Here is a 27821-nt window from a genome sequence, read left to right as displayed (position 1 = left end):
AATCTATTCTGGATAATTTGGCTCTGCTCTCTATAATCCCCAAAATCAGTGCAGTTTCTCTGAATTCGGATAAACTGCCCTTATGGGATATTATTTTTCCAGGGGGCATGATGACAACTGTCCATGTCTATATAGCCATTCACATCAGTAGGTTTGAAAAAACTTTTGGTTTTCATACAATTTCCTTCAATGAAAATGGTCAAATCTAGGAAATTAATGCTGTCAGCACTGATTTCACTAGTGAATTTGAGATTATAGTAATTTTCATTGATGATGGCAATGAGTTGTTCAAAGCCCTGGCCCCCTCCCCCTCCCACACAATAGGGCAATAGTCAATAAATCGCTTCCACAGCAATAATCTGCCTTCTACATTATTCTGTCTAAGGAGGGGGCCAATGATTTTTTTCTCCCAGGACGCCATATACAAATTTGCAAAACTAGGTGCGCATTTCACCCCCCATCGCAGTTCCAGTTAATTGAAGATAATATACATCATCAAACCAAAAATAATTTCTACTCAAACAAAAATTTAGACAATCAAGAATAAAATCGGCCTGTGGCCGTGACATGGACATATCCCCCCGTAATTCTTCCTCCACTGCTTTTAAACCTCGATCTTTTGGGATCACCGTATAAAGCGAACATACATCAACTGTAGCCAGCCAAATATTATTATTGACTGGTCCAAAATTCCGTACAATATCCAGAATTTATCCTGTATCTTTTAAAAATGATGGCATCTGCACCACATACTTCTGTAAAAAATAAATCGACATACTCCGTAATTCTGCTGGGCAGTGAATTAATGCCGGACACGATCGGCCTGCCCTATGAGTTGGATCTATGAGTTGTTTATGTATTTTCGGCAATTGGTATATAACGTTTTTTTTCGGAAATTTGATCTTTAAAAATTTGAGTTCTCTTTTGTTAAGAACTCCTTCATCGAATGCTTTCTGTACTAAAGTCTCCATCTCCTTTTTGTAGTCCGACATAGGATCTTTTTTTAAAACTAAATAAGTAGTTTTGTCAGATAGTAATCTATACATCTCCTTTTCGTAGTTGCTTTGATCCAATACCACCACCCCTCCCTCTCCCTTATCCGCGGGCTTAATCACAATTTGCGAATTCCTATTTAGGTTATTCAGCGCTTTCTTTTCCTCCTGTGTACAGTTATATTGTCTTGGCTTCTCATCGATCTTTTCCAGACCCTTTAATAAACCCTTCTTAAATGCATCTATACAATTATTGTCCTGAGTCTGTCAATGGAAGTATTTTAATATCTATTTTACTACTATTTATCGCATATTTGGCCAAGTTCAATTTTCTGATAAACTTGTGAATGTCAATAAACATCCCAAATTAATTTGGTTTTTCTGTAGGTGCGAATTTTTATCCTTTTCCCAAAACACTTTTTTTCTATATCTGCCAATTGATAGGAGCTCAAGTTGTAAATACTATTTAGTTCTCCCTGTTTTTTTTGGGGGTGGGGTGATGTTTTTTTCCTCTTCCTCTCCTTCCTCGATAAGATTTCTTTTTTTTTTTTTTGTGGAGTAGCACTCCTTGGGTGGATATTTATAGCTACTTTCCCCTTCTTTAACTCCTTGTCTATCTGTACTCCCTTCATAGCTTCATCGCAGAGCATCGAATATACGGGACACTTTGGTCCATTAGCTTTATTTCTACCAAACCAGTGAAAAAAGAAAAAAAACAGTTTACATGGTGCGGTTTCTGTATTGCATGCAGGAACCGCACCAGAGAGGACAAAAAAATGAAAAATGTACAGGTCGCTACTTCTAGAGTCTAGAGATGTCATTGGAGTAGTCTATTTAGTGCAGTGCCCGTGTGGGCTCCAGTATGTAGGCAGGACCCTCCGTAAACTTAAAACACGAATACAGGAGCACATTGGCAGTATTAAAAAAGGATTGGAAAATCACAGTGTCCCGCTCCACTTCAAATTACATCATGGTAAAAACCCGACAGGTTTAAAATTTATGGGATTAGAAAAAGTCAGTTCTAACTGGCGGGAGGGGGGGGGGGGGGGATCCTGTATCTGAGATAAATCATAAAGAAGTGGAGTGGATATATAAAATGGACACTGAAACCGAGCGGGCTGAATATCGATTTCGATCTTAAGCCTTACTTGGTTGAATATGCAAGAAGAATTAATGCTATATTTGGATTAGGTGGATAGGTGCAGGATCTAATTGGATGAAAATCGACATGTGATCGGATTGTGTGGACAGGTGACCATCGTATGAATGAAAAGAGGTGTGTATCTCGGTGTCATGTGACTAGATCAATAGGAGTTGTAGAATTTCACTGGATAAAGGTGACCATGTGATCGGAGGAAGAGTCATATGATCACTTTATCGATGGAAAGGGTGGTTGTTTAGAACGAAAAGGAGGAATGATTTAGTTTTTGGGATTTTATTAATTTTTACTTTCGAGAGATTATGTTGTTTTATTGAATTATGTATTATATGATATTGCTGTAAAAGATTTTTATCGTTTTAAAGAATAAGTTGTAACCTCGAGGAGGGGGCGTGCTTTATGCATTGCCCTTAAATACCACAACTGAATGGGGTGGTATTATAGCCCCTGACGAAGCTGACTGGCGAAACCTAGGTCGGGTGCTGCACGAGGAACTATTATATGTTTTATGTATTTTACATTCACGATCTTGTGAGTATAATAAATACCTTTGAGAAACCAATCTTGTTGGAACGTCACTATTGTGCGCCATAATCTCATTACAGCGGTTTTGGATGTCCATTGGTGCATAGACCCCTGAATATATTGTGTGGCTGCATTGTGAGAAGCTTCAAAATCCGATATACCTTTGACTGGATGGAATCCTATGCATTGGGCAGCGCGACCACAATTACTTATTCGCTTGAACTTTATGTGAACTTGGCCCACGTCACGCGGTGGATCTGCAGCGCCGATAAGTACCCTACAACGTATTGAGAGACTATTTATTTTTCTTATTTTTGTCATACGGTCTGTTCAGCTGTAGGCCCTCACTACAATGTTTTTATGGGGTTTGCTCACCATAGGGCCATCACTACAATGTTTTATGGGGTTCGCTCACCTGTAGGCCCTCACCTCCAATGTTTCATACGGTCTGCTCACCTGTAGGCCCTCACTCCAATGTATTATGGGGTTCGCTCACCTGTAGGCCCTCACTACAATGTTTTATGGGGTTCGCTCACCTGTAGGCCCCCACTGCAATGTTTTATGGGGTTCGCTCACCCTCAGGCCCTCACTATAATGTTTCATATGGTCTGCTCACCTGTGGGCCCTCACTTCAGTGTTTTATGGGGTTTCCTCAGCTGTAGGCCCTCCCCTCCAATGTTTCATACGGTCTGCTCAGCTGTAGGCCCTCACTACAATGTTTTCCAGGGTCAGCTCACCAGCAGGCCCTCAACCATAATGTTTAAGAGGGTCAGCTGAGCAGCAGGCCCTCACCCGTAATGTTTTAGAGGGTAACCAGCAGGCCCTTGCTCCTAATGTTTTTTGAGGGCCAGCAGCAGGCTATTATTAATAATTTTTAAAGAGTGTGTATGATGCCCTCCTTTATGTGTAATAAAGGGTGTATTGGAGTGCCCGTTCCTTGTAATTTTTGGCAGCCCTTTCCCTTAGTGCATAGGCTGTATGAGTGTAGGAGTCCCACTACCTGAACAATTGTAGCACCATGTGAATGAGGCCCTCCTTTATGTGATATACAGGCTGTATCTCTTCTTCCTTGTAATTTTTGGCAGCACTTACACTGTATATACAATTGAATCTACAGGAAAGAATGTTTTCCTCTAAAAAGTTATTTTTTTTGTGGGGGTGGGGTTTTGGGCATTTTTTTGTCAGTCTGTAAAAGTGGCGTACAACTCGGACAACATGGTTCCCAGCAGCAACATTGGTGTCCAAGATGCATCCAGACATCGTCCCCATGCTGTTCCTGATCGATTTCAGAGGTGTATCCATCACTTTCAGACCTTTTCCTATGAACCAGGCACCCTCCCTTCATCCGAGCAGGGGGTGCCTGGTCGCCTCCCATTGACTTCCATTATACTCGGGTGCTCGGCCGAGCGCACTAATATCGTGATGTGTTTGGACCGAACACACAAACACTTTGGTGCTCGCTCATCACTATTCGGGGCATAACGTGGAGTAGAAATATCTGGTGTAATCCAGTAATGAAGTATCCGGGAAACAATGCGGAGTAGAAATATCTGGTAATGAAGTATTTGGGACACAACGTGGAGTAGAAATATCTGGTAATGAAGTATCCAGGACACAACGTGGAGTAGAAATATCCAGTAATGAAGTATCCGGGACACAACGTGGAGTAGAAATATCCAGTAATGAAGTATCCGGGACACAATGTGGAGTAGAAATATCCGGTGTAATCTGGTAATGAAGTATCCGGGACACAACGTGGAGTAGAAATATCCGGTATATTTTGATAATAGAGAACAAATCCCAGTAACGGTGCAGTAATAACCAACACGAGACATCCTGAAGACATGAAGAAGGCGAGGAGGGGAAGAGAAGATAAATATATGAATGACAAGCACCAAATGGAGCCAAACCGGAAGCAGTAGCGCAGGACCTGCAGGTTCACACTATTCCAGAGCTGCCACATTTGGATTAGTGAAGCTCAGTTTGTCCAGATGTCACCACCATCTCTTCAGTTCTCCGGTTCTCCACATAGCAGGAACGGGTATTTCTATGTGGATCCAGTACAGAGCTCCTCCACCAATTCTGGTCATGTCTACTCGGCTGGTCTTCCTGCTGCACTAGTTTAGGAGAGAAATTTTGGATATCGCGTGGACCGATGGGATATCGCGTGGACCGATGGGATATCGCGTGGACCGATAAGATATCGCGTGGACCGATAAGATATCGCGTGGACCGATGGGATATCGCGTGGACCGATGGGATATCGCGTGGACCGATGGGATATCGCGTGGACCGATGGGATATCGCGTGGACCGATGGGATATCGCGTGGATCAATGGGACAGTTTAGAAGCAGAGCATGTTATTCTCTATACTCACATATACAGTACACAGGTGTCAGACACTGACCACAAAGCCTGGCCCAGGGTTTCGCCCACTTCCCAGGCATGGTCTTCACATGTCCTTATCCACATTATATAGAGCGTAATGGTCTGAGGCCTGCATTAGTTAAAGGGGTCCTCTCACTTCAGCAAGTGGTATTTATCATGTAGATGCAGTTAATACCAGGCACTTACTAATATACTGTTATTATCTATATTGCTTCCTTTGCTGGTTGGATTCATTTTTCCATCACATTATAGACTGCTCGTTTCCATTGTTATGACCACCCTACAATCCAGTTGTGGTCGTGCTTGCACACTATAGGAAACAGAGCCGGCCTCTCTGGTGTCCGGGACCGTGGGAGCTCACATAGGGTGCTACTTTTTTCTATAGTGTGCAAGCATGACCACCACTAATGGATTGCAGGGTGGTCGTAACCATGGAAACAAGCACTGTCTAATTTGATGGAAAAATAATTTCAGCCAGCGAAGGAGGCAATATGGAGAATCACAATACATTAGGAAGTGCCTTGTATTAACTTTCTCTACATAATGCTATTTTCTGAAGGGACACAACCCCTTTAAAAGCATCGCATTATCTCCAGCGTTCAGTACAATATAAAAACATAAAACACACAGTTATACCCCGTCACACCCAGTAATAAAACCGATAATCGCATCACCTACAGCCTCCACCTGAGCGTCTTCATGTATCTCACAGCCAAAAACCTTTCTCAGCAGGGTGGATTTTTATCTATACTCAGATTTGTATCTATTCTTATCCTAAACTGTACTTATTTAGAACCATCTCAAAACGCCCGATCAGCTGACCCCCTTTTGGCCAATAAAATAAAAGATCGTTGTAACGGAACTCCTTGCACCCCGACCGGGTACCTCCGTTGATAGATGCTCCTAGTGCTTTCCGAGGACTCCAAGCACTCCACTTGACACCGTACGCACTGCAGACCCCACGAACCGCCGAAGCTTGGTTGAGGTCTCACCGTCTCCTACCCACCCTGGACCTACGACAAGGCTCCAGGCTCCAGTGGGTGAACCTCTCCTACATCCAGAGAGCAGGAACTAGGAACAACCTCTTACAAGAGCTAGTAGTAAAGCCAGGGGAGTATAGCAAATCTCCCAGCGTATAGCAATCCCCAGCATCGATCAGTTACCCAAACACCAGCCTCAACATGATGAAGGATAAAACAGGAACCCTTTATTGAGGGCTACCCGCCCGTATTTATGCAGGTCCCCATCTGGTGGACACGCCCCTAGGGGACTAGAATGAAGACTATGACACAGGACAGATATGCAGCACTGCAGGATAGAAAGACACAATACATCCCCACAATGCATCATGGTTTCCTCCTCTCTGCCCTGGAGACACCCGAGGAGTAATCCAATTATCTCTCAAGACAAAGGGAAATCACCAATACACATGTGGGAACAACAGGACAGGAATCACCACCCAAATACACAAAATCCTCCCTTCTGTCTGTGATATAATTATGGATTAACATAACTATCACAGACAGTAAAAATACAGTTTTTAAACATACACTGTAACTTTAAAACCATACATTCCATCTCCATAAAAATTACATATTTAAACTCGGCATACATCAAACATAAACACTTCCAAAAATCACACAAATCCCTCCAGCGGATCAAAAGTTAAGTCGAAGTCCTTTATGACCGACCGCAAGCACAATTTCCTGCCCAAAACAGTTCCATAGATTTAAGCTGTACGGCCGGTCTGTCTGCTCCTTTAAAGTTAGTATGGGCCATAATCCTGAGGCAAGAGGCTGGTAGCCAGGCCCCTCCGAAGCCCAGTGGCGAGGTTGGTTTCGCTACAATCGTAAATGGCCATTTTTGGTTTGGGAATCTCCAAGGTGTTACATGGTTAGGGATCCCACATGACCACATCGACCCTATAATTGCACATCTGTTCCCTATTTCATATATACGGTATATGCCCACTAGTGGTGACCAATCTCGGTACTACCGTAAGGCTACGTTTACATCTGCGCTTTGGTTTCTGGTTTTGAGATCCGGCAGAGGAAGAACAAATGCCGGGTTCAGAAGATTTACCAATAGGCGGCTGGGGGTATAAAATTGCATGAGAATCAGGTTCCATGATGAGGCATCAGGAGAAAAAGGAAGGCAATGTCTCTTTGGTCAGTATCATCTCTGGGCACCAGTAGTATTGTTCCTCAGAAGGGTTTAGTAATTTGGGGAGATCCATATTGCAAAGGAATTCTCTTGAGATTCCTTGGACTGGGAACACTCCCTCCTAGGAATGAATGAAGGATTGTATGAGCATGCAGTCTGAGTGTAGAATTCTACGTATACAACATGGTGCCAGCTTAGGGGTAGTCACTTCACTCTAGAAGATATGTCCAGTGGAGCCTTGAGAGGAATTCAGAGATGTGGTACACTTCTGTGGACCACACTTTGTCAAGCCAGAGCAGGTGGCCGAGGTGGTGGGATAAGTTCCCGGTTTGGCGCCTTTGAAACTGGGATGCGGGAGCTTCATAGAAGTGTTGTAGATCAGCTGCTGTGCAAAGGGTGGCAGATTGGCCTTCTTCTCTTGAAGAAGAAAACTCAAAGGTACATGATATATCATATCATGGTGGTCTTTTAGGGTTGTGAGCATTGGTCATAGATGGCTGTGGCTTTTGGAGAGAGAAATTCTCTAATCTAGGGGGGCGGGGGGGGGGCGGCGACCCTTTTGGGTGTGGTGATCTGTGGGCACAATCCATTTTGATTTTATGGGTGGAAAAAGTTTCAAGGACCCTAAAACCATTAAAAACAGATACTATTACCTAACATACCATATTTCACCACTGTCATGGCATCCACATGGGTCCATCTGCGCTAAACTATATTGAATACTGGTCGCGGGCTGAAATTGCCCTTTTAATTGGGCACTAGCCAATTCAATTAATTGGAGCTCACCATGCTCAAGACTTGCCATATGTCAGCCATAGCTCCTATGTGTCATCCTCTAATAGAAGATCTCATCATCCAGACTTCTATTGCATCATCTACACAACCTCCCCATCACACTAGAACCAGTCAGAAGATGAAATTCACTCCACGTCTTCGCCATCTGTGTTATGGACCTTTCTCAGCAACCTTGATCAACTTCCGATGACAGAGAAAATGCCCTGTGCTAAGGTGCTCAAGTCAGTATGATCAGACACTCGGAGGTCGCAATAACGCCAGTTTTACTCTCTAAAAAATGTCTAATGCGTATAAATACTAAAAACTAATAACCAAGAGGCTAAAGAAAAAGAAAACCCTGCTCCTGACCCTTACGTTGGAGCAATCAAATTAAAGTTATGTTTTAACATAAGGGTTTTGTTTAGCCTCTTGGCTATTCGTTTTTCTATGTAAGTTCTCTGGACCACTGAGAGGTCTATTTTCCCATATGGTTTATGTCCAGTGATCACAGAGAGGTCTCTACGATACTGTGCAACAGTCCAATATATTGTGCATAGGACTGTCCTATAACTGCCCCCTGTGCATTCATCCCAGACCTCACCCGCTGCTCCCTGCCACAACCACCAGACGTCCCTGTTCAATTCTTATTGCATTGAGTTTTGCACAGTCTAACCGCTCCGATCCCTACGTGACCGATTTGGTGCTTCAAGAAAGGGATTCAGAAATAAAAAATGGTCAAAATTTGCTATTTCTGCATTGTAGACATTATAGAGGAGACTGGTAATGGTCTCCCTGCATGAATAGCAACCCCATAATGTTATGTAGCACTACGTATCACCGTATTTTTCACTTTATAAGACGCACCTGATGATAAGACGCACCTAGATTTTAGAGGGGGGAATAAAAATAAAATATATATATTTTGAACCAAAAGGTGTGCTAAAAAATGTAATAAAATAACAGAAAATTTCACACTGTTATGGGGGAATCTGGTACTGACGCACTGATATGGAGGCATCTGCGAAAGACGCACTGATATGGAGGCATCTGCGAAAGACGCACTGATATGGAGGGATCTGCGGAAGACGCAAGCACTGTTATGGGGGGTTTGGCAGATGACGCACTGTTATGGGAGCATTTGTGGATGACACTATTATGGGGGGGATCTACGGTTAACACACTGTTATGTTATGGGACTATACCTCCCCTTATCCTTAAGAATGCATCCTAGCACTGCAGTACATGAATACATTCTTAAGGATGAAGGGGCTATTGTCACATTTAATATAAACACCAATTATGGTACAGTCCCTCAACAATGTTTATATTAAATGTGACTATAACTCCCCTCATCCTTAAGAATACACCCGTGTACTGCAGTGTCAGGATGCATTCCTATGGATGAGGGGGGTTATAGTCATATTTAATGTTCAGGTCTGCCCCTGAGCGCCCCTTCATATTTTGGCTGTCACTCACCCAGGAACTTGAGTTGAAGACGGGCCAGTGGAAAGCCGAGCATTCAGGGACGACGGAAGGCCAGTATGAGTCCCTCCCATCTTCCTTGCTAATAGCAGCGCCGCACATAGCCAGGAGGGAGTAAGCTCATTGGTGGAGGCGGTGGAGCAGCAGTTGCCGCCGGAGCTCACCACCAAACAGCGCCACATGCAGGGCGGCAGTGCAGAAGGAGAATGGCTCTGGTCTCTCCTCCTACTCTGGAACGGACCCCGGCTGCAGATAAAGGACGTGCGGGCTGGCGGCATTCAGTTGTGCATTTAGAGTGCTTCATACCCGCTGCCCGTCCCACACTTCTTCTTTCTAGGTGGCCGGCTCACTTATTAAAGCGCCTGCAATGTGCTGGCCGCCATGATTTTCGCACATCCGCTTTATAAGACTCACTTTTGGGAGGGGGAGGAAGGTGTGTCTTATAAAGCGAAAACTACTGTGTGTGTGTGTGTGTGTATGTATGTATGTATATATATATATATATATATTTACTGCAATTTTCGTACTCCTCCTCTGCTAAAAATACTCCTTAAAAATGGTAAGAGTAGTATTTTTACTCTTCCGGAAAAAATGTAGTGTGACCTCTGCAGATACTGATACTCCTTAATGCAAACTAAGCATCTCAACTCGCACAAACATACAGATGAAGGTAACGTTCGGAATATATCGCACTACTATTGTAACATGTTATATTCAAGTGCACTCCAAAAGTGTCAAACAATCATGTCATCCCTTGGTGTATATTTATCCTTTACAACAGGGTCTCTGTATGTTTGTAAATATGTTCCCCTATGTGTATCCTACAAAAGTTTCTATTTGTAACACCTGTGGCAGTCTTTTCTTCCCTCGTCAGTAGTCAGATCTTCATTGTCTAAGAAAATGTCTTTATTTTACTGTTCTAAGGTAGAAATTCCCACCTGATACATCGAAGTTTTCCTCCACAGTTGTCACTTAAATTATCACTCATCAATCAATAGTGCAGGTGAATATAAGAAACTTTGTAATATATCTTATCAGAGAAAATTGTCTTGAACTAGAATTAATAACTGCCCTCTAACTTTTGTAAACTAACTTTTTCTCTGAACTTTGAGACAAATTATCTTGTGAGACTTGCGAGGCTGCCTGCTCACTAAGGGGGCAGATTACATCATCCCTTAAGGTGGATTTAGGGCAATTATCTGGAACACACTTTCCTACAAACGCTTGTTCCCGACGATCTGCCCATCTAAAGTGGCAGCTAACCACTCAGTGAACGAGAGAAACTGTCGTTCATGCAGCCAAGTAAATGATGATTTCTGGGCAGCAGATCCTGCTGTATAAGCTACTACCCAGAAACAAAGCAGCTGTATGAGGACGAGCGATCGCCTCCTACAGTGTCACCTTCACTTAACAAACAAGTGACTGTCGGGAAGGAACTCGTTCTTCCTGACAACTGGCTGCTCCTCGGCCTGTCTAACTCCACCTTTAGACATTTATGAGGAAGTACAGCGAGACCAGACAGCACATACATGATCCAACAGATTAAGCTGCTAATAGTGTTAAATCTCAACCCAAGTGCTTTAACCACATCTATACTGATCAGTACTTTTCTAAGCATGGTGCTTTTAACTAATACTGAGTGAGTAAGAGAAAGCAAGATCTGTTCCTCTATGTGTATTCTGTGGGGGCAGCTCATCTCCACCTACCAGCACAGAGACAATTTTGACTTGGTGATGCAGAAAAGAATATAACTGCTAAAAAGTGCCAGATACAAGTCATACAGTGGTCAGATATAGTGCTCTAAATCATGTTTACACACTTGATAGTTTATTCTGAAAATCTATGTGAAAGTGTAGGTGCACCTTAATATGTATGTTGAGACTCTGAGAAGCGGGGTCTCTCCAGGAGCAGTAAGTGCGGTTCTGGATCTCACTAATGTTCTTGTCCCTGAAGGATTTCCAGCCTCCCCTTTCCTCATAAAGACGCCTGCAGTACTAGAAGCCTCCAGCTCCTCCAGTTCTCTCCTCTTCTCCTGAATGACCACCAAGGATGGACAGGAAGGAGATCAGCAGAAGAATATTAGATTTCACCTTGGAGATCATCTCCCTGTTGAGTGGAGAGGTAAGCATTTGCAATTTTTTTCCTCTTTATTGAATTACATAACATGTTAGACATCGGGAAGGAGAATCCATCATAGGAAGTGATAGGAAGAGTCCAGGGTCCTGTAGAACGGCCACCAGATCTTCTAAGTGACAGAGAACCTGAAGATCAGCCACCAGTATGGTCAGTGATGTATCATAGAGACCAATAGTCATGTTGTAGGAGCCATGAGAAGGTAAGTGGACACATGTAGATGATACTTTTACTATAACAAGGAGGCCTCCACTACGTCTAGAGGAAAGAAGGTTTCTCCACCAACATAGAAGAGGAGTCTTTACTGTAAGAGCAGTGAGACTATGGAGCTCTCTGCCAGAGGAAGGAGTCATGGGGGATTCTCTAGAAGAGTCCAGAAGGGGCCTGGAGGTCTGGAGGGTAATAATATTCCAGCTTCTAGTGACTAGATTACTGGAGATGGGGGCCATGATCCAGGGAGGGATTCTGAGTGTAGATCTGGAGTCAGGAAGGAATGTCTTTCCCCAAGTGTCTCTCTCCATCCACAGGATTACACAATAGTAAAGAAGACATCAGGGGGGACTCCCATCATCCATGAATCAGTAGGATTGAGCAGGACCCCCATGACAGAGCCTCCCCCCTTGATACATGAGAAGAAGATCCTAGAACTCACCCACAAGATGATTGAGCTGCTGACTGGAGAGGTGACACTGCTGGGAATGCTGGGAAATTCTCCAGTAACAGGACTGGGAGGGGTCTGGGTGGTGACGGTGTCATTGTGTTGTCAGGTTCCTATAAGGTGTCAGGATGTGGCGGTCTATTTCTCCATGGAGGAGCAGGAATATTTAGAAGAACACAAGGATTTGTACAAGGAGGCCATGATGGAGGATCCCCGGCCTCTGACATCACAAGATAAGAAGAGACGAGGTGAGAAGAGGCCGTGTTAGAGCCTCAGTCCGGTCATGTGCAGTGTATACACGTGTGTAATGTAGGAGCCCCACATGTTCCCTTCTGTCACATCACTTTAGAGCTTTACATTTGCTGTATATGTCAAACATATCCATAGGCTCCATTCCTCCCAGCTACCAGTCTCATGAATAACAAATTGACACTCCTTTGGCCTCTGTCCGGCCGGCATGTAGGCTACACTTTTCCATACAGAGACACGCTTCATCACTTACATTTTTTTTAAACATAGGTAATTTCTGACTGGACAGTGAGATGTTGAAGCCTTTTATCAGGTATGCATAAACTCCTGATACCGCGCATTTGGAAAGCCTTCAGTCCATTTCACTTTTTTCACATTTTATTATGTTGCTCCTTGTGCTGAAATTAAAAAAATATATATAATTTTTCCAGCATTCTGCACTCTGTACCCCATAGTGACAACAGAATTTTAGAAATTTGTGCTAGGAGAAACTAACATTTTGCATGGACATAGGCATTCAGACCTTTTGCCATGACACTTGACATTTAGCTCTGGGGCCTCCTGTTTCTGTTGATCATTTTTGAGATGTTTTCACACCTTGATTGGAGTCACCTGTGGTAAATACAGTTAATTGGACATGATTTGGAAAATACACCACTGTCTATATAAGGTCTCACTGTTGTCAAGAAATAAACTGCCCGTAGAGCTCATAGACAGGATTGTGTGGAGGCACAGATCTGGAGAAGGGGACAAAAACATTTCTACTTCACTAAACTCGCATAATTCTGAAAAGGAAGAAGTTTGGAACATCCTGGACTCTTCCCAGAGTTGTCCGCCCCTCCAAACTAAATATTCAGGGGAAAAGGGCCTTGGTGAGAAGGATGACCAAGAACCCAGTGGTCACTCTGGCTGAGCTCCATAGATCCTGTTTGCAGATAGGAGAAATTTCCAGAAGTTCAACCATCATTGCACCATTCCACCAATCTGGGCTTTTTGTCAGAGTGGCCAGGAAGATGCCTCTCCTCAGTAGAAGACACGTAAAAGCCGCCTGGAGTTTGTATAAAAGCATCTAAACGACTCTCGGACTGTGAGGAACAAGATTCTCTGCTTTGATGAAACCAACTTTTTTGCCCCAATTCTAAGTTTCATGTGTGGAGGAGACCAGGCGCCGCTCATCACTTGCCCAATACCATCCGTACAGTGAAGCATGATGGTGGGAGCATCATATCTGGAGGAGACCAGGTACCGCCCATCACCCCCCAAATACCATCCCTACAGTGAAGCATGGTGGTGGCAACATCATGTCTGGAGGAGACCAGGCGCCGCCTATCACCTGCCCAATACCAACTCTACAGTGAAGCATGGTGGTGGCAGCATCATGTCTGGAGGAGACCAGGCGCCGCCCATCACCTGCCCAATACCATCCCTACAGTGAAGCATGGCGGTGGCAACATCATGCTGGGGGGACAGGAAGACAGGTGATGGTTGAGGGAAAGCTGAATGGAGCAAAGTCCAGAGAAAACCTGATCCAGAGCTCTGGCCTGAAGTAAAAGGGGCTCAAGACTTATGTCAATACAAGACTTTAGGTTCTCCTTTTCAATAAATTAGCAAAGATTTGGAAGATTCTGTTCTCACTTTCTCATTATGGCTTATTGAGTGCAGAATGATGGGGAAACACATTGACTTTTTTTAATTTTAGCATAAGGCTGAAATATAGTAAAATGGGAAAAAAGTGAAAGGGTCTGAAGACTTTCTGAATGCACCGTATCTACCTCTGATAGAAGGAACAGGCATGGATGGCGTGAACAGATCTGAATTTTCATATTTACTTTTCTTAATTCTCCAGCCCTTCTAAGATCCTCTAGTCACTCCCCAAGCAGAGAAGATAAAATTTGCTATACAGTTGTGGTCAACATTATTGGCCTCCTCTGAATGTTACGTGCACCATGTAAAATACTTCCTAAAATTAAGTGTTTAGTGAAGCTGCTTGAAGAAATCTAAACTCATCTGTTTGGTACAGAAAAGCACACAAATAACTAAATAAAGTTTGGCAGGAAAAAACTTTTAAAATAGAAAACCAGGATACAATTAATGGCAGCCTGTGTGTGCAGCTTGAAACAAAGGATGAAATTGGACTGACCTGTGATTAATCAGAAATCCGGCTGCCCTGTCCCTACCCTGTCGGTGATCAATAGGACTCGCAGCTCTGATGCTCAGGAAGAGCAGTTCTATTCCCTGTTCCATGTTCACACTGGCAAAAACAAGATCCGCTTGAGTGGATTGCCACCGAGCACAAGCAGTCTAAAGAGTAAAAGACCAAATGCCTTGACATCCTGGCTTCAGCAGTTGAAAAGGTTATCAAGAAGTTTGTTCCTCTTCTAACAGTCAAGAAGCTTCCAAGATGAGGTGGAAGGAGGAAAATGTATAAGAGAACCCTATGAAAGTTGGTTTGAAATATGGCCACATAAAACTTCCAAAGAGCTTCCGGCTCTTGAGACATCTGGAGTGATGATATTATCTCGTACCACACACCACTACTGGACAAATTAGGGCTGTATGGACAAAGGTCCAGGTGGACCCCACTGCTTAAAGAAAAGCATAAAAATGAATGTCTGAACGTTGACAGAAGTTAAAGAGGACCTCTCATTGCTCCTGACATTCCTGTTTTAATAGCTTTATGCATTCCCCATGTAATAACAATTCTGGAGCCTCTATTCTTATGGCTCTGTGTTGTACCATTCCTTTAGTATTTCTACTAGAAGTTATGAAGGAATTGCTAGCAGTCTGCAGTAAGGGTACAGAGGGGCGGTAACCAGTTGGGGGAGTGTCCCTGCACAGTCTGAAAATGGTAGCACTGATTGGATAGAGTCAGTCTGTGCAGGTACACACCCCCAACTTGTTACCTCCCCTCTGTACCCTTACTGCAGACTGCTAGCAATTCCTTCATAAATTCTGGTAGAAATAATAAAGGAATGGTACAACACAGAGCCATAAGAATAGAGGCTCCAGAATCGTTATTACATGGGGAGTGCATGAAGCTATTAAAACAGTTATGTCAGGAGCGGTGAAAAGTCCTCTTTGAATATACAAACCACAATCCTTCTATGGACAGATAAAAGCAAACTTGAGATCTTTGGCATTGCATACCAGTGTTATGTTTATAGATAACATAAAGCCTATTAAAAAAAAGTGGTGCCTTGATGTTCTTGACAAGTGCCCCAGATCTCGCCTCAACACCAAAACCCTTCCAGTGAACCAAATAGTAAGCTCTGCTCTCAACCTTTTTAGCATCCAGGAAGCCTGTCACCTCAAACTAATCTTCAGAGCCAAATGGAGTGGGAGCAGAGATTGAGGACCAAATGTGTTGACATCCTGGCCTCAAGAGTTGAAAAGTTTATCAATGAGTTTTTACCCCTCTTCTAACAGTCAAGAAGCTTCCAAGATGAGGTGGAAGGAGGAAAAAAAAGAGAACCCTATGAAAGTTGGTTTGAAATATGGCCACATAAAACTTCCAAAGAGCTTTCAGCTCTTGAGACATCTGTAGTGATTATATTATCCCGTACCACACACCACCACTGGACAAATTGGGCCTGTATGGACAAAGGTCCAGGGGGACTGCACTGCTTAAAGAAAAGTGTAAAAATGAATGTCCCAGCATTGACAGAATCCACAATCCTTCTATGGACAGATTAAACCAAACTTTGAGATCTTTGGCATTGCATACCAGTGTTATGTTTATAGACGACATAAAACCTATTAAACAAAAAAAAAAGTGCCCCCTACCTACAGTGAAACACTGCAGAGGATTCATAGTGTGGTGGGGCTGCTGTGCTCCCTCCGGGACTGGAGGCCTTGAATGATATTAGAGGGTTAGAAGAGCATGTTAGAGCCAACTGTGATCCCAACTGTACGAAAACTAGGTGTAAGTCGGAAAAATGGGTCACAGCAGGATAATGCCCCAAAACACACATCCAAAAATGCAGAACAGTGGTTAAGAAGTAATAATGGATGGCTTTAAACTGGCCAGCAATGAGTCCTCCAGTTTGTGGTCCCTGTCAGAGAGAACATGTGGCTTCTAGCAGTAGAAGTGTGGGCCAAAGTGTTCTAGCTGCAGAGGCTCCACAATGTCATAGAGTACCTAAGAGCTAACGTGAGCGTTAAAATACTACACCTTTATTATTTTTTTGTAGATGGGTATAAATACAAGGTGTCCAAAAATAATTTCCCAAAAGAAATATAAAAAAATTGATAAAGAGAAATAAGATCTTAGTATCAGGAAGAGGATAATAGGGTAAAAGGGTAAACTTTCCCTGTTTTACCCTAGAAATTTCTCAGCCCAGGGTTACCCCCTGATGGTGGAGGTTCCCTGTCCTCGTTCCTAGAACCTGGAAATTCCCTATCCAGACCCTACCTAAATATATCCAATAGTCATAGAATATACATGTACAGTGAGGTGACTATAGTCTCTTGTTAGATATTTGCAAAAATAGAGAATATAGATAAAACATAAATAGAGTCATTCTATGACTATTGGATATATTTATGTAGGGTCTGGATAGGGAATTTCTAGATCTTATTTTTCTTTATAAAGTTTTTCTTTTTCTTTTGGGAAATAATTTTTGGACACCTTGTATTTATACCCATCTATGGAAAAATAATGAAGGTATAGTATTTTAACTCTCACGTACTTTATTTTTATTCCTTTACGTGATTGATAACTTAATTGTTGGAACATCTTTATTTCTGTTTGTTACCTCCACAATGTCATAGGCTTTATTTTCTCTTAATCCGAGGATCTACTTCAGGATAAATAGGAGTCGGGTGACGCGGGGGATGTAGGGTGTAAAGCTCTACCATGTGTGAACCATGCACAACACGACAATCATGTGGAAAGCTGTTTTGCAGGATCCTGGGCATCTCTGTCAGTGTGAGATCTGGTGATATTGGTGTCTGTTCTGGACATGAAGACAACGTTCTGACCCTAAATACTGTATACTAATAATCGCTGTACATATAACCTATAAGTATATATTAATGCCAATCTGGGGTCCCATTTTCTTCCTGTGGAAAAGAACATGAAGTAGATGCTCTTCCGGGGGTTCTTTGATCTCATGGACTAGATTGGGGAGCAACATCATAGATCCGGCCTGAATTATGTCCGTAGTTCCACTACTGAATTCCTGCTGATAAGACTTTTGTTCCTGTAGCCAAGAAGAGGTGGATCCTTGCTTGACACATAAGTCTAAATTGGCAGGACACCCAGGTTTCTTCAAGACACTGAACCATATTTTCCGATACTAGTGGTGGCCTACACTTTTCCGGACACCTGTGACTATGTTACCTGTTGGCACATATTCTGTTTACATGGTCTGTCTCAACACATTGTGGGTCATTTATTAAGACCGGCGTTTAGACCGGTGACCTTTACAAAATTCTAGTGGATCCACTGCCTCTTCTAAATCTATGCCAGCTCCCTTGCTGGTGTAGATTTAGACCATTTTCTATGCCTAAAACGGGCATAGAAAATGATGGATGGGACGTCCCCTTTCTCCGCCCACACCATGCCCACTTTTGTAGCGTGAGCAAGGACATAACGTTGGACTTTTCCTATTACCCCAAGTACAACAGGCAGGTGGAGCGAGTTAATCAGGATCTGGAGAACTACCTACGTGATTTCATCTCTTCTAGCCACGACAATTTAGTGTCTTTACTTCCTAGGCCAATTTCTCTTATAATAACCATTCAGGCCAGCCAACTGGCAAGTCTCCATATGGACAACATTTGCATATTCCGCTTCCCATTTCTGCCTCCTCCAAAGTACCATCAAAGGTTTCCCTGCAAATGTGGCAGTAGACTAAAGAGATCCACTTCATTTCTCCCTAAGAACAAAGTCTGGTTGTCCTTCAGAAACATACACTACTATAAATTTGTACCTCATTTCTTGGGTCTGTTTGATTTCAGACACATCAACCCCATCTGTTACAAACAGTACCTTCCACCATGTTTTCATATCCCTAACTCCTTCCAAGTGTTGGTGCTCAACGGCTACTCCAGGTCCTCAATCTCTGCTCCCACTCCGTTTGGCTCTGAAGATTAGTTTGAGGTGAAGCGCATCCTGGATGCTTTAAAAGGTTGAGAGCAGAGCTTACTATTTGGTACATTGGAAGGGTTTTGGTGTTGAGTTGAGATCTTGGGCACCTGTTGAGAACATCAAGGCACCAAGCCCCTCTTTAAAACTTTCTCCTACAGTTTGGACCAAAGAAGAGAAGGTGTAAGGGGAGAGGTAATGTCACACCAGCGGTCTTTGCCACTATATCCTTTCTCACAGTCACTGTGTGCTTGTGTCTTCACAGATGGATCCAGGAGGAGAAATCCCCCCGAGAAATGTCCCCGTCCTCTGTATTCCCAGGACTGTCCAGAGCAGAAGGTCCCAGAGAATCGTCAGGTAAATGGAGCTGAAGCCTCACCAAAATCTGACCTTAAAATGATTGGCCAAAGATCAATTTACATTTTTATTGTCTTTTTAGGCTGAAAATCTAATTGATATTAAAGTTGAGGTTATAGATGAAGAAGAAGAAGAGGAGATGGATTTATGGGACGATCCGCAGTGTAAGCAGAGGGGATGTTCATGTCTGTTTTGAGGGTCACATAGATACTACTCCCATCATCTGATCATCCCATGTAATCAATCTATTCTCACTGTTTTTCGTACAGATGGATTCATAGAAAGATGTCCCCGTCCTTTGTATTCCCAAGACTTTCCAGAGGAGCAGCTTCCAGAGAACCATCAGGTAGATGGAGCTGAGCCCTATACACATCTATATAGGGGGGTCCTGCAGTCATAGAGGGGTCATAGATTGTGGGGGTCTCTTATGTGGATCTGTTAGATTTCCCACCTGTCTGCTGTATTGTACTGAATTGTTACTGATGACAAATCAGGAAGAAGATCTGATTACTATTAAAGTGGAGGATGAAGAAGAGCAGATGATGGGTGATCCCCCGTATAAGTTTGAAGCGGAGGAGGACATTCCAGTCCATGTGACCACAGGTATGGAATCATGACTAGAGAACAATAATTGGGAGGTTTCTTAAGGTGAGGCCCTACCTTTTGATCTCCAGAAAATAGGTTTTCTGGGATTACAGCATTGATGGTCTGTCCTTAAGATAAAAACAAGGCCTTTTTTATCACTGTGTAGTTTTGGCTGAATTCTGGAAGATAAAAAAATGAAAAACTCCTTAATGCCAGAAGGTTAAATGTATATAGGACCTCGATTCCAAACACATATTTTAGGGGTTCTTTTCTTACCGTTCTCCATTGTTTCTCATGCTCCCCATCAGACAAGAGGTAGAGAAGTCAATGAAGATATTGTAGAGCTCCTATAAGCAGGAACTGAGCAGGCTGATTTTCAGGCTGGACTCTAGTGTGAATAACATAAACTCAAAACATGACGCCTTGAAGGTGGATGATGTCACCTTACTATGGGGCCTCCATGACCAACATAATAACCACTTGGTGACCTTGTCCTACGATGGTTAAGACTGGAGAGACCTCTGTTTCTGGCTGTTTAGTCTTTTGGATGCCTCTTTCAATGGCATCTACTGGATTATTCAGAGAAGGAACTCAATTGTCACCTCACTGGCCCCAACACAACGTGATGGGGTTAAGAATGGGTTGCTATGGCATCCCCTTTTTACAAATTAAAAAAATGCTTTATTAGAATTGCTAAACTTCAAAAAAAAAATCAAAACGTATAAAAGTTACAGCTTTAAAATGTATATGTACTCCAAAATGAAAATCTAATTTCTTATTCCGCGAGAAACAAGCCTGTACACAACTCTGTTGAATTGAAAATACTGCTGAATGGAACGTTGGTCCACATCTGGTCATGGGTGTCCCAGTGATGCTGTAGTTTCAGGAAGCAAAGACTGATGGCCCACATGAGGAGGTTTATGTCAACATGTCACCGGCGTAGAGGATCCAAACTATCCTGTCTTCACCCTAAATTATGCTGGAATGCATGGCTCCTTCTCTCTTATTCTACCATTGCTCCTTCTGTATGGCGGACGTGTCAGAAACAGTAGGTGGAGCAGTTTCTCTCAGCCTTCCAGCCTGGCATCTTGCAGGCGATGTGTGTTATAGTGGTAGTTTGGGTAGGACATGGTTTTACTGATTCTGTGCTCTTATCCTTTTGTATTTCTAGAGAAATATAAATATAAAAATATATAAAAAACTTCTAAAGTCCACAAGTTATCGCCACTTCTACCAAACCCTATGTTTAGCCTGTATAGAGAATATTGTGAGGAATCCTCCTGTCTATGAGTATTAAACAGATGGTTAGAGAGGATATTAAAGGGGTTCTCCAGGATCTACATATTGATGACCTCTCCTCAGAACAGGTTATCAATATGAGATTGTCAGGGATCCGACTCCCGTCACTCCTGACCATCAGCTCTGTGAGGGCTTAGGCCTCCTCCTCGGCTATGTGACGTCACGTTCATCAGTCACTTGGCCTAGGTGCAGCTTAGCCGCCGTATCAATAGGTAAATTGTGAAGAACCTCTTTAATAACATTTTGGAGTTTTAGAACTTTTGATATTTTAAATTTTCCATTTCACTTGTTATATTTTTCACACTGGACGCTAATCCTAATAGTAGACTAACAATCCCTGTTCTGTTCAGATCTCTTCTCACCAGTCATCTCATTATCACAAGCAGGTTTACAATAAAAGATATCATCTATATACCGATAACATAGATCACAGTAGCTGATGGTCACAGCTCACCTCCTCTCCCTCCCTGCACAATGACCTCTGCACAGAACATGTCTAGAAAACTCTCCTGTAGAAGTCATTGAATATCTCATGTCCATTGTGTCTATGTTACATGAGGCTGCTGTAAACCATATTTCCAAATGCTCTGCACGGCAGCTCAGGCAAGTTGGCTGCCCCCATAATCCTGTGCAGAACATAAAAAGAAAAAAAGATTAGAAACCAGGAATGTTTCACTATCTGGTTTTTATTAGTGACAAAATAGTGATGATTCCCTAAGAGTGCGTTGAGAAATGAGAGAATCCGGACAGGGTGTGTTTTCTCAAAGATCATCCCTTTGCAAAAGATTTTTTTCTTTTCCCAAAGTTCTTCCCTTTGAAGATGTTAGGTACATGCTCCAGAATGTATAGAACATAAGGCAATTTGTAGAAATAATCAGTCGGCACTCTGGAAGAAGGTGGCGCTCGTATCCTGGGTTGCAGGCCCATACATCCAACTAGAAGAAGTGGATCAGCACTCCCTTTTTGATGCTAGTAAATCTTCACTTTATTGCCATAAACAAAATACAGGCGTTTCAGCTAAACAGCCTTTTGTTTGAAGGCCAGACCTGTGCCTTAAAAAGACATGGGAGTCCTCTGCTACTGCCTATAAGCCAGTTATGTTAGGTTGTAGTAGAATGGTGACTCCAGCACCAGATTTACCATTGAATGGAGTGAGCTCGTCAAGGATCCACGGTGTGTCCACACCCAAACAGACTCTTCCAAAAACCAATTCGATCGTACTCATAGACTAAGGTACATAGACATAGTGATCACTTATAAGGGAAGAACCAACCAATCCCGTTTTCAGATGGATGAGTTTTCTTGCCCTACCAATTTTTGATCCAGAAAGAGAATATTGTTCTTTCGTAAGTTAAGTGTTAAATGAAAGTTGCATTCATTATGGTTCAAAGATGAGACAGAAGATGGGACGGCAGATGCACCTCCCTGCCTAATAAATAGCAGATCACCAATGTGTCTGCCGTACATCTTATGTACTCTAAAGACGGATTCTGAACATTGTAAATGACCTTGTAAGATTGGCCAAAGATGACGGGTCATCCAGCAGGCCATAATTGTGGTAGATACTTACTGACCTTATTGGAGTTACTGGTTTTGTTCTGTCTTTGTTCTTGTGTATGTTTCTATATAGATATTTAGGATCCTCCTTGGATTCTCTCGCTGGCCAGTCATGTTTATATGTCACATGTACAGAAGGGGATTCTGATTAGCAGATTATGCCACAGATGTGTTTTATTTATCTGAAAACAGGATTGGTTGGTTATTTCCTCCTAAAGCGTCAGAGGACATGAAGCCTGGAACTGGGCTGTCATCTCTAAGGGTAGTCTCTGCGCCATTCCTTGCTCGGAAGATTCCCTATTTGGTCCTGTGCTGGATGATCTTCGTGAAAAACTTCTGAAAGGAAAAAATTATTCTCTACCAGAGCAGAAAAAATGATTCATTTAATCCCGCAAATATAATAGGAATCCGGAACGGTTAAACATAGTTTCTAGGAAATTCAGATTTACTAGAGAATCAGAAGGATTCCTGTTTAATCCCTAAAATTATTCCCGTAACAAAGTATCCCAGCCATGATGTCAGTCTAGTGGGGAGTCATCTCTAATTATGGCTGTCCACCATTAGAATCTGACTTCTTCTTGAGTTGACAGGATCAGATTCTTTTCTACCACATTTCTGGGACATCCAGCCCATCAGGAGACTGTGGTACTCAGAGTTATGTCCCTCTGTTGGTTTAGGTACCCATAGGTAATAATGGAGGGGATTATACTGGTGGAGGGGAGCTGAAGCTCACCAGTCTCCTGCCTATGTTGTTCTGTTGCTTGGGTTCAGTGGACAGAGCAATGGAACAGTGGATGGTTCAACATTCAGAAATGTCTTCAAGCTTTATTAGAAAATATAAAATTGTCACATGGAGTTGCAGATAAATGTGTGACAATTTTAAAGGGGTTGGCCCATCAGGTGTGGATACCACCTCTGGTACCCACACCTATCTCTAGATTGGGGCCTCCAAAGTGAACGAGGACACACCGCACAAGCGTGTCCACCTTCCATTCACTCCTGTGGGAGTGCTGAAAATGGCAGAGCGCTACTCAAATAAAGGTGAATGAACAAGCGGCCACGCTTGCGCTGTGTGCCCTCTGTTCATGTCTATGGGAGTTCTGAAAATAGCAGAGTGCGCTTGTTCGGCTCTTTCAAAACTTTACAGAAGTGAATGCAGACCACGCCGCGCATGTGTAGTGTGGTCGCCTTCACTTTGGGGGGCCTGTTTTAGAGATGGGTACAGGTCTTCGTTATATGCCATCCATGTGTGAGATTGGCCAACCTGTAGGGTTTCTCTTGGAATTTAGAAAATTAAAATACTTAAATATGACTTTATTATAAATATATTCCCAAATACCAATACCTTCATAAGCTATAATGGCTTGTTTTTTCATTGGAAATAAAATGGCCGCCGTCCTATTAGTATACACCAAACCTGTCCTAATCACACAGGAGGTTAGGTTACCTCGGGTACATGGAGCTAAAGAGCTTCTTCATCCTCCTCTCTGCTCTACTAGTCAGGGATTATGATCCTGAATACAGCTGCTAAGATCTTGAAATACAGAACATGAAGTACAGAGAGGACGGACAGGACAGACTGTGGTAATGGAGACTGCATAGAAGAGCTGCTGCTCATTACCACATCCCCTCCTCCTCTCTGTACTTCATGTCTCCTCATAAACTCCATTCCTACAGAAATTCGGCTGAAGATCTTATCTGTATTCAGGATCATAATCCCTGACAAGCAGCAGAGAGGAGGATGAGTCAGCTCTTTAGCTCAGTGTTCTGAAGTAACTTGTCCTGCTGTGTGATTAGGACAGGTTTTGTGTGTAATACTAGGACAGCGGCCATTTTATTTCTCCTAATGATTGCTCCTCAGACAAAACAAGCCATTATGACTAATGAAAGGTATTTGGGAATATATTTCTAATAAATTAATCAAGTATTTTCATTTTCTTAATTCCTGGAGAACCCCTTTAAAGAGATTTTGTTAAATGCTGGATGTCCTTGACTTCTTATACTCCCGTCTCTTTCTTGTATATAAAATAGTATCTTCTGTTTTTTCAAAACCTAAAGGGGCCAAACCATTTTCTGACAAAATTCTGTACAGATCTTGAACGCCACCATCACTGGACTTTGTGATGGCATACATAGGGGCACGTTTTAGACGCCGGTCTTAACAAAGCCCCTCCACCGGCGTTGTGATCAGGCGCCGGCCTCTTCATAACTTCGGCACATCCAGCGCCAGTTTTAAGTGCAAGGCAGCTTCCCAGTTTCCTTGCTGTCTTACATTTTCTACTCCTAAAACAGGCATACAAAATGACGAATGAGACGGGCCTACCGGCCCTGCCCATACCACTCCCACAATTTTAGACCTGGCGCGAGCAGGGAGAAGCCGCAGATAGCCAGGATGTACTCAGAACAGCTTACATGTGCCCCCATATTAGAAACGCAAGTATCCGTAACACCCCAAACAAAACCACTGCTTCTCATTATAGAGGTACTGCCGAGGTATGGGGCCTGGAAATCCACCACAATCCACATACATAAAACTGCTGTACCTGGGAGAACGCTCTTAACGGTTTATCGCTGCGCTCGGCAAGGCATACTGGGCATTGATGTGGCATATCTTTGGGGGAAAAAAAGCAGTTTTCACTTTGCGCCATACATTGTGCATTCATTTTTAATTTTTTTTAAATACATTTGCAGTCAAAATGCTGACTGGAGCCCTAGATGAATTTTCTTAGTGGATTTAGGGGTTTCTTTCATTATTTCACCTCGGTTCCTTTGCTATTGTCGGGCAATACTGTGTAAATCACCAGATTAGGCCTCAAATATGCATGCAGGCAAAAAATTAGAGCCGTCGAAACATCACCTTTAAAAATATTACGATTCCTAATCTACAGCATCCAGTGCATGCGAGGGGTAAAGTGCTCCAAAAATTGGCAAAATAGATTAAAATTTTGTAAAAAAAAAAAAGAAATTCTTTTATTTTAATTTCAACGCCACTTTGCTTTAATTCTTGTGCAACACTTAATGGACTAGAAAAGTTAACGAGACTTAAGGGGTGCAGATATTAAAATGGGAGAAGTCCTGAAACAGCATGATCAGACTTATTCATGGTCCCTTAACAACTTGTGGTCTGCAAAAATGGTAAATGACATGAACTATGTGACCTCTCAGATCTGCATGGCGTCTTAGCCACCATCAGGTCGCTGTTAACAACTGGAACCCAAAGCCTACGTTGCAGGCCAAGACACAGAGAGATCTATTGTCAAATTGTACGATCTTTAGTGGACAGAAAAATACTGATAAAAGCATGTTAAAATGTGAATTAAAGGGGTTCTGCAGTTTTTTTAAACTGATGATCGGCGGGGGTCCGACACCTGGGACCCCCGACGATCAGCTGTTTGAGAAGGCTCCAGGAGCGCCACGGCCTTCTCTCAGTTTCCCTCAGGCCCAGTGACGTCCCGATTAGTATCACTGGCCCAGGCGGGGCTAAGCTCTGTTCACTGGAATGGAGCTTAGCCCCACCCAGGCCAGTGATACTAGTCGTGACGTCACTGGGCCTGCGGTAAACAGCGAGAAGGCTGCCTTCTCAAACAGCTGATCGGGTGTCGGACCCCCGCCGATCAGATGATGATCTATCCAGAGGACGGATCATCAGTTTTAAAAAAATTTCAGAACCTCTTTAAATGAAAAAAACACTGAAAATATCTGTGAACAAAGTATGAAATGTATGCCTAGAAAAACAAACCCAGAAGAATGTGTGAAGGAATCCTTCGATTTTCAGACTGTAAAATTTATTGTGATTTATTTGATGAGGGCTTGGAAGGTGAGTACAGACTAGAAAGTGAACAGCTACAAGATTGCCTACAAGAAGAGCGCCTGTAGTTTTACTGCAACCACTTGAAGAGGAACTGCAGGGTTTGTACAGCAGAGTCATGATCGCACCAGTACATGACAGCACAGACTGGACCAGCAGTGGTTACAGTGAAGAAACCATCAGACAAGTTCAGAATATGCATTGTTCCTAAGCCACGAGATCGATCAAATGCATTATTTTTCTGTATGTGAGGTGAAAATGGATCTTGACACATGCAACTGGATAAAGAATCATCTATTGACAGTATTTTTTTCTATTTTGGATGCTGTTAATGGCTGACGATGCCTGTGGGATTGGAAGGACTCTCTAGGCGTAAAAACAGTAGCAGATAATATACTAATAGTGGGATAAGGTGAAAATCTGGAATCTACAATAAAGGACCACGATCAGAATATAGTGGGAGAAGGAGAAGATCTGGCAGCTGAAATAAAGGATCATAATCAGAAGATGATAAAGTGAAGATATGACACCACTGTGTCACACAGACATATTAAACTTGGGGCTCGTTATCCTGGCAGTCTCCTAGATTTCACCTTATAACCCCTAAACAAGGATCTGGACTTCCCTCCAGGGGAACTACCATGTCAAACCTCAACTTCCTGGAGTTGTCTCTGTTTGGTTGACAACTGACTCACATCACGAGACACCTATGTCAAGCAAAACTGAAGTTAGGGACAGGCCAAAATCAGGGCAGGCAGAGTACGTGAAATCCAGAAAACAGTCCGAGGTCAGGGTAGACCTCAAAAGGTCAATACAGAGATCAGAAATCAGTACAGACAACATAATACCTTTGCAGAATACTAGCGGACTCATTACCCCAAGGTTGCCAACCATTGACTGGTAACGACTGGAGTGGGTGTGCGTACTGGACCTTTAAGAGCCTATGGGAGTGCACACGCACCCTATGGATAGACAGCAAGCAGGCTGCAGTCTGTGTGGAGGGACAAAGCCATCTCAGTGGCCAGACCCGCCAAGAAGACGCAGTAGGCGGGTCCATATCGCCAGGACAGGGGCAGGTTAGCATTAGCAGCCGTGGGCCACCACTATAACGCAATAAAGGATCACAATCAGAAGATGTTATACTAAGAGCAGAAGGTGAAGATCTGGAATCTGCAATAAAGAATCGTGATCAGAAGATGATATACTAATGGAGAAGATGAAGATCTAGAACCTGCAATAAAAGATCACGATAAGGAGATGATATTCTAATAGTAGAAGGTGAAGATCTAGAATCTGCCAAAAAGTGTCACCATCAGAAGATGATATACTAATAGTGGGAGGAGGTGAAGATCTGGGATCTGCAGTAAACAATTACACTCAAAAAATGATAGTATTGGACAGGTTTACAGTAAACAAGAAAAAGCTAAATTTGGAAAAATTCAAACTGAAGATGACAGAGGATCCATACATCGAAAATCTTTTAGCCCTGAAGAGGTGAGGACAATACAAGACTTAACTAGCCCTAGTACATGGAGTACAGTGATTTCTGGGCATGTTCAATTGTCTTTCCAGTTTTTGCCAGAATCTATCAGATATGTGTGAG

General features: G+C 42.9%; 1 protein-coding gene across 25 annotated transcripts in view; it reads left to right on the top strand.

The window, feature by feature from the left end:
- LOC120998305 (gastrula zinc finger protein XlCGF26.1-like) overlaps positions 1 to 27821 on the top strand; it is a 4064644-nt gene that overhangs the window by 1618897 nt on the left and 2417926 nt on the right. For 24 of the 25 annotated variants that reach the window (XM_040428955.1, XM_040428942.1, XM_040428938.1 and 21 more), the window contains 2 exons: positions 19239 to 19315; positions 19464 to 19572. The exons of the other annotated variant lie outside the window; for it this stretch is intronic. In XM_040428955.1, the coding sequence (XP_040284889.1) occupies positions 19239 to 19315; positions 19464 to 19572 (186 nt within the window). The remainder of the gene's footprint in view (positions 1 to 19238; positions 19316 to 19463; positions 19573 to 27821) is intronic. 25 annotated transcript variants of the gene reach the window in all.

Source organism: Bufo bufo, chromosome 4, assembly GCF_905171765.1.
Source record: "Bufo bufo chromosome 4, aBufBuf1.1, whole genome shotgun sequence".
NCBI lineage: Eukaryota > Metazoa > Chordata > Amphibia > Anura > Bufonidae > Bufo > Bufo bufo.
This window is presented reverse-complemented; position numbering and strand designations above follow the sequence as displayed.